At 43.8% G+C, this 12,378-nt stretch overlaps 1 protein-coding gene and 1 long non-coding RNA gene across 14 annotated transcripts in view; one reads left to right on the top strand and one right to left on the bottom strand.

The window, feature by feature from the left end:
- Nucleotides 1-12,378, top strand: part of LOC125960540 (uncharacterized) — a 293,564-nt gene that overhangs the window by 41,149 nt on the left and 240,037 nt on the right. The gene's annotated exons all lie outside the window — the stretch shown is intronic.
- CRADD (CASP2 and RIPK1 domain containing adaptor with death domain) overlaps nucleotides 1-12,378 on the bottom strand; it is a 246,893-nt gene that overhangs the window by 42,327 nt on the left and 192,188 nt on the right. For 5 of the 13 annotated variants that reach the window (XR_007470301.1, XR_007470302.1, XR_007470305.1 and 2 more), the window contains exons 3-6: nucleotides 11,107-11,481; nucleotides 7,956-8,014; nucleotides 4,918-6,071; nucleotides 2,780-2,911 (exon numbers count right to left, since the gene is read on the bottom strand). Coding sequence is in view for 1 of the 13 variants with exons in the window: in XM_004269538.4 (XP_004269586.1) it covers nucleotides 11,180-11,481 (302 nt within the window). In the remaining 12 variants the exon portion in view is untranslated. Of the gene's footprint in view, nucleotides 1-2,779; nucleotides 2,912-4,917; nucleotides 6,072-7,955; nucleotides 8,015-10,696; nucleotides 11,482-12,378 lie in introns of those variants that run through there. The other 8 variants (XR_007470309.1, XR_007470307.1, XR_007470304.1 and 5 more) reach the window with 8 other exon arrangements.

Genomic DNA, 12,378 nt, shown 5'->3' with positions numbered 1-12,378 from the left:
TCAGAGGTAATGAAACTGAAGCACAGAGAATTTACAGAACTTGCCCAAGAAACTTATACGCAAGACTTTTTGGACTCAGTGACAGTAGCATTTACAGTCCTCCATTGTACGTCTGGAGGAGGGATAAGCATACACTCATCTGTTCATGATCTGATTCATTTACTGAGAATTGCATTAATCACAAAGCATGTGTCAGACTCTGCTTTAGGAAAGGTGGGGACACAAGACCCAGGTCTGTCTTCACGGAGCCTACAGTCCAAGGAGGTGAATGCCAAGCGAGCCTCATTTTTATCCTTTGACTTTGCAACCAGCGAAGAGACAGCTGACTTGGGTCAAGGATGCCAGTGGAATAGACATCTTTGTATAAATGACCTTTATGGGACATTAAACACGTGGCCTTTGCCCTTATAAGGCCCGGGCTAAGGAGTCCATCAAACACTTGCTTAGACCTTCATATTTCAGAAGAGAAATGTGTTTAAGGCTAATGCCCTCACCAAAACCCCAGAAAGGCATGCAGCCATAAGCACTGCCTAGTGTTCCCAAACTTCATATGTGTATCACTAATGAAGATTATTTTGTATGAGGGGTTAGGTATTTATTTTTACATGTACTTTAAATCACATTTTAAAAATAGCACTGACCTATTACTTCAAACACACTATTGCTTAAAGAAAAAAAATTTTTGAGTTAACTAAAAAAAATATTGGCACAGGTGGTGCATTACAAATGAAAAATTGTCAAAGTGGTACTCAAATGACTGGAGTCTGGGAAGCACACAGTGATTCTCACTGGGGTCATTAAGGGCATTTGGGGTGAGGCAGCTCTTCACTGTGTAGGGCTAGTGCCCACACTGCCAGCTGATGCCTAATATCTTTGGCCACTGCCCTCTCCATGGTAATAGCACCCCCCTCCAATAATGCATGGTGGGTGATAACTCCCCACGAAGAATGCCTCCAAACATTTCCAAATGCCACATGGTAGAAGGCTGGGGGGATGTGGTAACACTCCTGGTTGGGAACTATTGCTAAACTAAAGTTAAGGTCTTGCCGGAGGCCTTACTGGGAAAACAAGCTATTTTCAGATTTTTTAAAATAGAATGAAAGTCAAGTTCAATTACCAAGTGGCTTAGTGGTGGGGGGTGGGGACCAGAGTAAGCAAATGAGAACCCAAATGAGAAGACGGCAAAGACATAAAAAGTCGTGGCAAGAGTGGGGACAGACAGAAAAGGCCTGGCGCTGCAGACAGAGCCTCCCTGGTTTGGGGCTGCTGTTAGGAGCAAGACCAGTTTCTTCCTGCTTGTCTGACAGGTGCCACCTGGCACCTGACAATGACCAGAGAGAGTGCCCGCTACCTGCTGACGAACAGGCAGTGCAACCTATTGCTTGAACTAAATGCAGTGTGACACCAAGCCAGAAAGGTATTCTGCAAGGATACAAGAATCATATGATGAAAAATGCAACAGATTTATCAATCACTAAAGAGGGAAAGAAGGTCCCAGAAAGCCATGAGTCTCTTTCCAAGTGACCCATAACGTGCTGCTAACGGTGAGGATGAGAATAAATTGATGCTATTTGTACACCACCCCAGATACCGTTCGTGCCCTTTAAAAATCTTGGTTATTTGTGGTACCTTTGAGCCCTACTTTCCCCAGCACACTCCAAGGTTTTGTGTCCTCTGCCTCAGTATGTCTGTAGAACACATCTTTCCAAAGTTGTTAATAGGTGGTCACAGAAAAAAAGCTTCCAATGTTAAGTTTGGTAAATACTGCACATTTCCATTTTGGAGATTCACAATGCACACTGGCACCTTAAAGCTTTTGAGAAGATTTCTTCTGTTCCCTTGGTAATTTAAAATGCAAAATCCAAACTCCTTGCCTGGTTTTAAAAGTCAGCTGACTTGCCCCACTTTTCCCAATCGATGTAATTTTGTTGGGAGGCATACTCATCACTACTGTTCCTAGTATCCGTCTTATCCATCCTCACTTCTCGCACATTCCTTCCTCCTCTAGAAACCCCATTCCCAGCCTCTCCACTGACTTTACACTTCTGTCAAGCCTCAGCTCAAGATTCATGTACTAACTACTGTTCCCCACAGTGAATTTTCTCTCTACTGTGACTTTTCTCAGAACTGTATCTATAAAAGGGGGTGGTGTCATGTCACGGTGATCCCTTCTAGGTTGCCTTGGGATCACTGTCTGGTTGTGTGATATATGCAGTCTGTAAGCAGCTTTGCTTCTTTTCAGCTTCTCATGGGAGCCTGTTACTATACTGTGGATACTACGGGTCTCGCAGAGAAAACACTTCTTGATATATACCCTGGTGGATGTGCCAATGGCTGGCTTTGTTCCCTTGTAAAACCAACTATCGCTATTTGTGTCTCTACGAATTAGCAACCCCCGGGTAATGACTGAACATATGTGTTCACACTGTCTATGTTTAATTACTCTGACGTTCCTCCAATGAAATGAAATGTTGGCTACAACAGATTATATCTAAAACTGAATAACATTGGGAGTATTCAAAGTTAAGAGTCTGCTCCTGGAAATGGAAGTTGACTTTTTACCTGTATGAATATTAAGAATTTATTTTTATTTCTAATATATTTCCTAACTTCCACCACCCCCCTCAAAAAAATCCCTGCCTTTCTCATGGTCTTTCTTATATCAGTTCATAACGATTCCATCTTTCCATTTGTTAAAAATGCAACCTTGATGTTTCACCACCAGTTTTTGTCATTTTAACACCCTATCCAACCCATCAACAAATCCATTTGGTTCTACCTTCACAATGTAATCAGAACCTGACCACTGCTCACCACCTCCACGTCACAGGATGCGTGCGCCTGGAAGCTGATTCTAAGCTGGAGCTGGGTGGGCAGGAAGGTGATTAGAGAGTGCTCCTGGGAACGACACCTGTTAAAGGGAAGGAAACAGGCTTAGAAAGAGGGGGAAGTGGGGCTGAGATACTGTCACAAAGAAGGCCTGAGCTGACTCCATAAGGAGCCCTGAGCTGGGATGGCCCTTGGGAGCTGCTCTGAACTGAGGTGGGCAGCCAGGCCTTTATACCTCTTCACCTATAGTCACTGAATGCAGGCTGCCCAGGAAGGGGCAAGGCCACTGTGCAAGATGGCTCTCCTCAGAGGGGGCAATTCTTAAAGAGGGCTGACAGCCAAAGGCTATCAGCTGGAGACCTCCCTGCTGCAGGAGGAATAAATCTTTCATTTCTGAAGGGGACCTGAGCAGGGTACCACGCATCCACTGCACTTCACATGTCCATCTTGACCCAAGTCTCCATCTTCTCATCAGGATTAGTGCAACAGCCTCTTCACTATTTCCCTGCTTCAGCTCTCTGAAAATGTCAGCTAGAGTGATCCTTTGGGACTGTAAGTTAGATGATGTCATTGCCTCTGCTGAAAACCATGCAGTAGCTTCCCATCTCACCCTGAGCAAAAGCCAGTAGCCTGTCAGATGCTCCCCCTCTGATCCTCCCAGCTCTCCGACCTCAGCCCCTACTACCTGCCTGCTTGCCCACCACACTTTAGCCACCCTGACCCCCTTGCTATTCTTTGAAAATGTTTGGAAAGCTCTTATCTCAAGCCTTCACATTTCATTCGTCCCGTCACTCAGAATGTTCTCTCGGGCCTCAGCGTGGCTCTCTCCCTCACCTCCAGGTTTTTACTCATGTCACCTTCTACTCCATCCCCCTGGCTCTCCCTGTCCCTTTGTTGCATCCTTTTTCTCCATAGCAGGGAGCTCTACAAGTGGAGAAATTCTGGACTATTGCATTGACTGCTGTACCCCTAGTATCTATAGCCATGCCTAGCACATAACATGTGCTCAGAAAAACAGATGTTGAATGAACTTCTGTAAGTTACAGAAAGAGTTTCCATGATTGGCCCAAGTTGAAAATCATTCCATGGGTTCTCTAGGTCCCTAAGAAAACCATAACAGCTTTGATTTCCCTCCTTTTGTTAAGCTTTAGCCATGCAGGTTTTTGGTTTTCTTTACTCAAATTAAAGGAGGAGTAGCTTAAGTGTCTTTTGTAGAACAGGCAATCGAGATGCCAGAATTCTGATTTTATCTCATACCCAAACCTTACAAAAACATTTTTTTCTTTCAAATTTGCTTTAGGCTCTTAAAAGTTGAAGAAGACATGGCTTTTGACAATGATGAAGTGTATCTGGGATGCTCCTGTGCTCCCTGAAAGCAGTGATGGTTAAGAAATGCCCCCCCTTTGTGTCCCAAGAAACAGCTAACCACCACAAAGGACAACCCAGCCTTCCCACATTCTCAGATAAGACCCGCCTCCATCCTTTCTCAGGAGTCCCACAGGGTTTGTGGATGACTCCCTTGTTCACTTGCCTCTATAAAACCCAGGCCTCCTTCCTTCTCTTTGAGACATTCCTCATTAACAAATGTTCTCCCTATTGCAAAATTATATCCATAATTGACTGGTGCATATTGTCTTCCACACTTCATAAAGAGGGGACTTGTGTTGCGAGGATTTATTTTTAGCCTCAAAGATAGTATCCGTTGGAAAATCAACAGCTGACAATAGTAAGTGACAAAATAATTCTTGACAATAGACCACAGACAACCAAAGGGTCCACTCCCTTAGCAGAAAGCCAGCATGGAGCTCAGTTTCAGAGCAGGGAATAATTACTACTTCCAGAGGCTGACAGAAACTTGATTCAAGCAGGTGGCTGGACAAAAAGATAATGTTGGAAATAATTTCCTAGGATATAAAGTAGATGTGGCTCTATATAATTTTATCCTGAAATTAATTAACTCCAGTGTGCTGGGCACAGAAGTCTCAGTCTTGCCCTGTCTAGGATCCCTGGTTCTAAAGAAACGGGATGGAGGCAGGATGCTCCTAGAAGCTAGAGGTTGTCATACATTACATGTCTGCAAGCTCTTACCTTTCCGAGAGGCGGGTCCAAGAGGTCCACCAGCCTGCCCTCCTATAGGGCGGAAGATCTGTGGTCAGCTGTATAAAGATCACGGTTTAGATAAATGGCTTCAACTTTATTCCAATACCTTGGTTAGTCCTTCATAACAGAGTTTACATTCTTGTGCAACCCCACAGAAACACTTAGCGCCATTCTGTTGGACACAAGCCCTCCAAATACCGTACAAAGCCAAAAACTGATCAGTCAGGCTTAGATGCTAGTGAGGTCTGGTGCCCCTTTATAACCTACAGGCTTAGGGTTCTTGGGGTGAGCAACTTGGATTCAGGTGTACTGGGAATCCCCTAAAAATTATATGCCAAATGGGGTGTGTGTGTTTGTGCGCACGTGCATGCGTGTGCACTTTTCTAAAGAATGACTCCACGGTCTTCTCACATTCTTAAAGGGATCCCTGCCCCCTGAATGGATAAGAACCACTACCTATTACAGACATTCTGGTCCTTCAAAGAAATATTCCCTAGGCAGAGCCCCCTCATCCTTGGCTTTGACATGGCCAGGAGCACCAAGTCCACCACCAGTCTACGAGTAGGCTTACTTACTTCATTTGTAGGCACTCGGTCTTCTCCCAGAATCCACAATGAGCCATTAAGTCATGCCAAGGACCATGGTATCGGCTAAGTCTGATTAAGTCAATTCATCTCCTAGAAGCTGACAAGAGGGAGGTTATATGACCTAATCCAGCCCATTTGATATTGTCTGTTAGGGCTGCTATCACAAAACACTACAGACTGGGTAGCTTATAAACAACAAGAACTTACAGCTCATAGTTCTGGAGGCTGGGAAATGCAAGATCAAGAAGCCAACATGGTCGCGTTCTGGTGAAGGTCCTCTCCTCGTTCATAGCTGGAGCCTTCTCACTGTGTCCTCACGGGCTGCAAGAGGCTCTGTGGGGCCACTTCCATGAGGGCGCCATCTTATGACCTCATCCCTCCCAAAGGCCTCATCTCCTAATTCCCTCACCTTTGGGGGTTAAGATTTCAACATATGAATTCTGGCGGCAATGGGGATACAAACATCTTGGCAGAGCAGATATTTTCCACAAATATTCTCCATCAACAGTGTAATCCGACACCCGAAATAGCACTGGCTAGAGACAGAATGTAAAACTGAAATGGAAACATATGAGTATTACCAAGATGTTGGGTCTACTTTTTTCTTTTTCAGTACTGAAACCTGGATTTCATGGTCTATGTTTTGAATCAATAATAGCTTTTAGAGTTATTGCCACATATTCTGCATAATTTTAACAGACAAGCTTAATTGGCTCAATGAACTGTGTCTTTATGAGACTTTAATTTTCCTATAAAACAGCAAATGCCAACAAGATAGACATCCCTATTCTAAGCTGTCTACAGCTCTAAGAAGTAAACAGGCGGTTATTACATTAAAAACATTCCTTGTATGCCAGCAACATCTAATTTTAATCTGTGGGACTTTTCGAGGAAGAACTAAGGGCTAGAGATGGCACAAAGAACCCCCACATATGCCTGATATCTAAAACCTGAAGCCTGACCCGATTCCCCTGTGGTCAAATAAACACATGCTTCTCAACGTCATTGTTGTCTTGATGTACAGAACGGGATAACATTGGCCACTTAGTCTATCAATGAAATTCTCTTAGCTTCTAGATTGCTTTGAGACAGTAACTTGGAGGCATCTTGTACACCCGTGGCGAGAAGTGCCATTTGTCACACTGGATGTAAAATAAATTAAGTGGAATTCTGGTATCCATATGCATTAACTTCCCTTTAAGGGACCGACATACTAACTTGGGCAGCACTTACAAATCTCAATTGAAGTGTCACCTCCTCAGTAGCCAATTCTGTTGCTCCCTCCTCTGTGATACTGGCCAGTGATCGTAATTGCTGGCTGTTGTGTTTGTCTCCTCAACAGGCTGAGATCCTACAGGGCAGGGACTACGTCTTATTTATCTTTGCACCTCTGGTAGCGCACACAAATTGCTAGCTTGCTGATTGTAGAGATTCATTTAATGATAGCCAGGTGTTAGATCAGAATCCCATCCCAATTCTGAATATGCTCTGAATTGTGCCTACCAGTTCACATTCCTTGTCTTTAAAGTCTTGATAAAAGTACTGAAGGACCATGTACTTCCTATTTTCATATGCAAATCACAGCAGGAAAGGGTGATTTTGACCCTCACGCTTCTCAGGGACCCGGTAGGGTGGAGAATATTAGACAAACCCTGATAGCTGAAATAATTCAACTCAATGATTTAGCAAAACATTTTTGCTGTGCCATGCACTGTTCTAAGCTTTAATTTTGTGGGAGCCTGATTGTAAGCACAGTACTGTTATTGCCCACATTACATATGGAGAAACTGGCACAGAAAGGTAGAGTAACTTGCCCAAGAGATGAGCCTTATATGAGTATTCTCCATGCCTCTTACCTCTGAAGCAAGGCAGAGTGAATCCTTTCTCCCCTGTGTTCCCACAGACTCACTACCCAGGCATGGACCTCATCATCTCATATTGTGATTAGAGATCCATGTCGGTCTCACTGGCCGAACAGTGAGTTTCTGGAGGACCGGGACTGTGGTGTATCGGTCATCTTTTTGCCTCGCCACTTAGCAGAGTAACTGGCTCACGGGAGCTTCCTGATAAGTGCCTGCTGAATAACTGAATGAGGGAAGTCTCTTTCTAAAACTACCACTTCTGAGGAATTCCTCAGAGAAAGGGATGAAGACAGACCCATTCTACTGCCTCAGTTGCCTTTGTAACCTCTGGTGGAATGTAAATATTTAACAAGGACTTTCCTTGCATTACTGTTTGTAATAGCGACAAAGGAAAAACCATTTAAAGATCCACCTAACATAAGAGGAAAGTGATCTGCAAGTCATGGTACGTGCATATACTGGAAAGTATGCCACTACTAAAAATGATGGTGTAGACCAGCGGCTGCACACAGATCAAATATGGCGTCCCACCAAATTCGGATCGACGCACAATATTACTGTCCCCCAGAACACATACTTGTAGGAAGAGAACACTGCGCTGAGTGGATCACATGCCACAGTGGAGAAGGCATCTTGCTGTAAGAAAGAGATTAAAAACTTAGAATAAAGCCCAAAACATTTATGGGAATGTGTTCAACTTTGCTTTTTGAGGATGTAAGAATGCACAGTGGGGACAGTCAATAGCTCTACTCAAGTAACAACAGGGCTCTAAAGGGGGACAAAGCAAACAGTGGGATTATGCTGGATGTTTTGACAGCAAAAAGACATTGTTATACTTAATAGCTAGTCTCTTTTAATTTCTTCAAATATGCTGCTAAAAATTATAGGATTTTAAAGTGTGCTCCGAACACAGAGGATGTTGAAAATCACAGAGGATGTTGAAAGGTATAGAAAAATCTTTAATGACATGGAAAGACAGTTATATGTTAAATAAAAGAAGCCAACTGTAAAACAGCATGTACGATACAATCCTGTTTTTATTACAGAGAGAATATGCAGGCATGGGAAAGGAACTGGAGGACATAGACCAAAACTGGGCTGTAAAAGTAGTTATCTTCGGAAGATGGGAGTGGGAGCAATTCTTTTTTTCTTTTTTTCTTGCTCATTGGTATTTTTTCACTGCTATAAAAAAGATGTACTATTTTTGTACTGAGAAAATTTCATAGAAGTTACAGTTTTTAAAAAGTTACGGGGGATACTCACGCACGTGCATGTGTGCGCACACACACACACACACACCAAACGAAAGTGGAGTTAGACTTTTTAATCATTTTTTTTTGTCAGCACCTACAAATGCTCTACCACCTCATCGTACTCATTAAGAATTTATCGGGAGTAGGCAATCTCTGGGATTGTAGAACCTTCTTCCGTGCAAAAACACATGGACTCCTTGCAGGCAATCACCTATTGGATTCTCTTGGGAGGTAGGCAGATGCCATGTAGTATCACTCTTCTCAGTAAGAGGTAGAAATTAGGCAGTGATTTGATGTTCGGTTCTTGCATTCCGCAAATCTTCTGCAAGGGCATGAGCAGGCCCAAAGAGCTGCAGCTGCTAGTTGATGGTGGAGATGCCCTGCTCATTGAGGGCAACAAGTCAGCGCTCCCTAATAACCCCATCAGCCCTTCATGGCAAGTTCTTCACAAATTGTCCTTCACTGCTGACAGAGCACAAAGGTACCTGTGCATAACAGATGCCCTACAAATGGCAGGAATGCCCTGGGTAGTCATCGGACCCACTCCTAAAATGCCAGCTAGTCAGATGCAGCCGAGCCCAGTTATACTCGCTCATCCATACATGTGGTGAAAACAAAAGCTCCTCTCTGTTAGCAAACCCAGGGGGACGAATAGCGACCTAACAAGTCCAAGGTTCAAAATGACAAGCAGTTATTGAAGATGCCGTGGAAGAACAGTCTGTCACGGGGTGCAGTGATGGGGCCAAAAGTGTGAGGATTTCACAAGATAATGAATTAATGGCTGGACTACAAAATGGAAAATTAGAGCTGATAAGGCCAGTGGACCATCCTTCTGAACTGTTTGTTGAACCGTAAAATAACCGATTCTTTTTAGGAAAGGGAATACGGTTACTAGACATCTGAAAGTCGTGACTCACGACTGTCACCATTTTGAGCACCCACTTTCTGTCCAACCTCAGCACTGTATATGCTTGCCCTCAGAATTTTTTTCCCTTTGAAAAATTCTGAGTTAAGTTAGTATTAGGAAATAGATTCTCTAATTATTCAGAAGGATGGATCACAGATTGGGAATGTTCACCTGTGTCTCTCTTGATTGGACCCACCGTAGCATTAATAAAGCCATATCACATTTTACAGCTTAGCAAGAAACGTGGTAATAGCACTTCCTCCTACAGTACCCTCAGCTTTAGCCACTGTTCAGCTTGGTCTGGGAACTGCATCCGTGTACAGCCACAGCAGCGAATTAACAGCTACCATTTCCCAAGAGCTGGTGATGGGCCAGGCACTAGATGAGCCTGTGGCAGATGTTATTCCTTTAATCATCACAAAAATCTTGGAGGTGGGGACAATCATTGCCTCACTCTACAAATGAGGAAACTGAGGCTTAGAGAAGTGTAGTAACTTGTCTGAGGAGATGCTGCTAGCAGGAGGAGGGCAGCAAGCTTCTTCCAGAGCATGTGAGAGAGAGGATGGAGCAGCTGGAAAGGGCACACAGGACCAGTGCTGCAAAGACACACGCTCACTCATCCGCCCCAGGCAAATCGCTTCATCTTGATACAGGACGGGGCTCACCTCTCTTACCTAACTACTTCATAGGCTTTTTGTGAGGTCCATATGAGATCACATGTGTGAAAAGCCTTGAAAACAGTAAAGCATTTGACAAATACCATGTGTTATTAGTAAAAAGTCAGAAAACTAAATCACAGTCCTTAGCAGCACAACACTTCAACCATCAAGGCTTCAACGGAAAGACCACACTGCCCCCCAACCCCCAGTCCTTTAAATAAAGGGCGCGGGATTTTCTTAAGCAAATCTTTTAAAGATAAAGGGCTCAGGTATGCATGCTGGTACTTGAACTGGTTTTTGCAGGGAGCTTCAGTGTCTTAAATTTAATGCAGACACCCTGCCTGAGCGATTTATCTTGACTAGAGAAAGTAACCATTTCGCTGTTACTATTCTGTCCCAAAGAAAGGACTACTGTAGTTTTACACCCTTAATCTATGCAACACAAGAATGAAAGAAAAAAAACACAAGCAATACTTTCTCATGAGAGGGCCACATTACATACAGTAATTCAATTTTTATTATTAACATCATGATTGATAGCTATGTCCACAGTTCAGTTCCCAGGCAACATAAAAGTGGATGTTTTATATATAGAACACCTGTATTTTTTTTTTTTTACATCTTTATTGGAGCAGAATTGCTTTACAATGGTGTATTAGTTTCTGCTTTATAACCTGTATTTTTTGGAGCCACTAGGATCTACCAGTCTATTAAATGGCAACCACACAATTAAAACCTGCACAATTCAAATAATGTGATCTCCGAGCAATGAGAAACAATGAATTGTCAAATCACCGTGGGAGATCAACTGAGTCATCTCACCTTTCAAGTAATGTCAAGTGGAAATCCCATTATCTCCTTTCATCTAAGAAATCACTAAAACAAACCAACCAGTCCCCCCAAATCTACCTGCACTGGGTGAGAGTCAGGATTCGGCACACGAGACTAGGGGATGGACTCCCCAGGTGCTGACGGGGCGCCATCATCCCAACATGTGCTGGAGCACCGAGGGGTCCACGTCCACGGCCTGGAGACCCCTGAGCAGGCTCTGGAAGGTGGCCTGCTTCCCGAAGCGCTGCCTCCAGCGAACCAAGGCCTCCACCATCTGGGACTGAACATTGTGGGGATGGTTGGCCTTACAGCGGTAGATGTCAACCTGGGACAGCCCCAGAGACAGCACCACGGGCTCCCACTCGGGGCCCAGCCTCTGGGCCAGCTGGTTGATCTGCTGGTCGGAAGGGGAGCTGTGGAGGATGTGGGGGGGGATTCCAGCCAACCGGTCATCTGGGGAGGAGAAAGACACGAGGGTGAAGAGAGCGAGCAAACACATCAGACAGGGGCAGAAATTAAAAACGTGGCAGAATGACACACACTTCCAAATGGCAGGGGCCAACTTCTCCTAGTCTTCATGGCGGCTACTCAGTACAGAGCCGTACATAGGGGCTTAAGAAGTACCACCCAGCATCTTTGGAAATGTTTACGACAGAAAATTTGAAAACAAGAAAATAAAAATAACTTGAAATTCCATCAGAGAAACCCATTCATAATAATTTGATTTATTTCCTTTTTTTAATATCTTTACTGGAATATAGTTGATTCACAATGGTGTGTTATTTTCTGCTGTATAACAAAGTGAATCAGCTATATGTATACATATATCCCCATATCTCCTCCCTCTTGTGTCTCCCTCCCACCCTCCCTATCTCACCCCTCTAGGTGGTCACACAGCACCGAGCTGATCTCCCTGTGCTATGCGGCTGCTTCCCACTAGCTATCTATTTTACATTTGGTAGTGTATATATGTCATTGCCACTCTCACTTCGTCCCAGCTTACCCTTCCCGCCCTGTGTCCTCAAGTCTGTTCTCTACATCTGCATCTGTATTCCTGTCCTGCCACTAGGTTCATCAGTATCATTTTTTTAGATTCCATACATGTGTGTTAGCATACAGTATTGGTTTTTCTCTTTCTGTCTTACTTTACTCTGTATAACAGACTCTAGGTCCATACACCTCACTACAAATAACTCAGTTTTGTTTCTTTTTATGGTTGAATAGTATTCCATTGTATATATGTGCCACATCTTCTTTAAACATTCATCTGTCAATGGACACTTAGGTTGCTTCCATGTCCTGGCTATTGTAAATAGAGCTGCAATGAACATTGTGGTACATGACTCTTTT

This window comes from Orcinus orca, chromosome 11 (genome assembly GCF_937001465.1).
Source record: "Orcinus orca chromosome 11, mOrcOrc1.1, whole genome shotgun sequence".
NCBI classification, from domain to species: Eukaryota; Metazoa; Chordata; class Mammalia; order Artiodactyla; family Delphinidae; genus Orcinus; species Orcinus orca.
The sequence above is the reverse complement of the archived record's forward strand: the minus strand, read 5'-3'. Positions and strand labels throughout refer to the sequence as shown.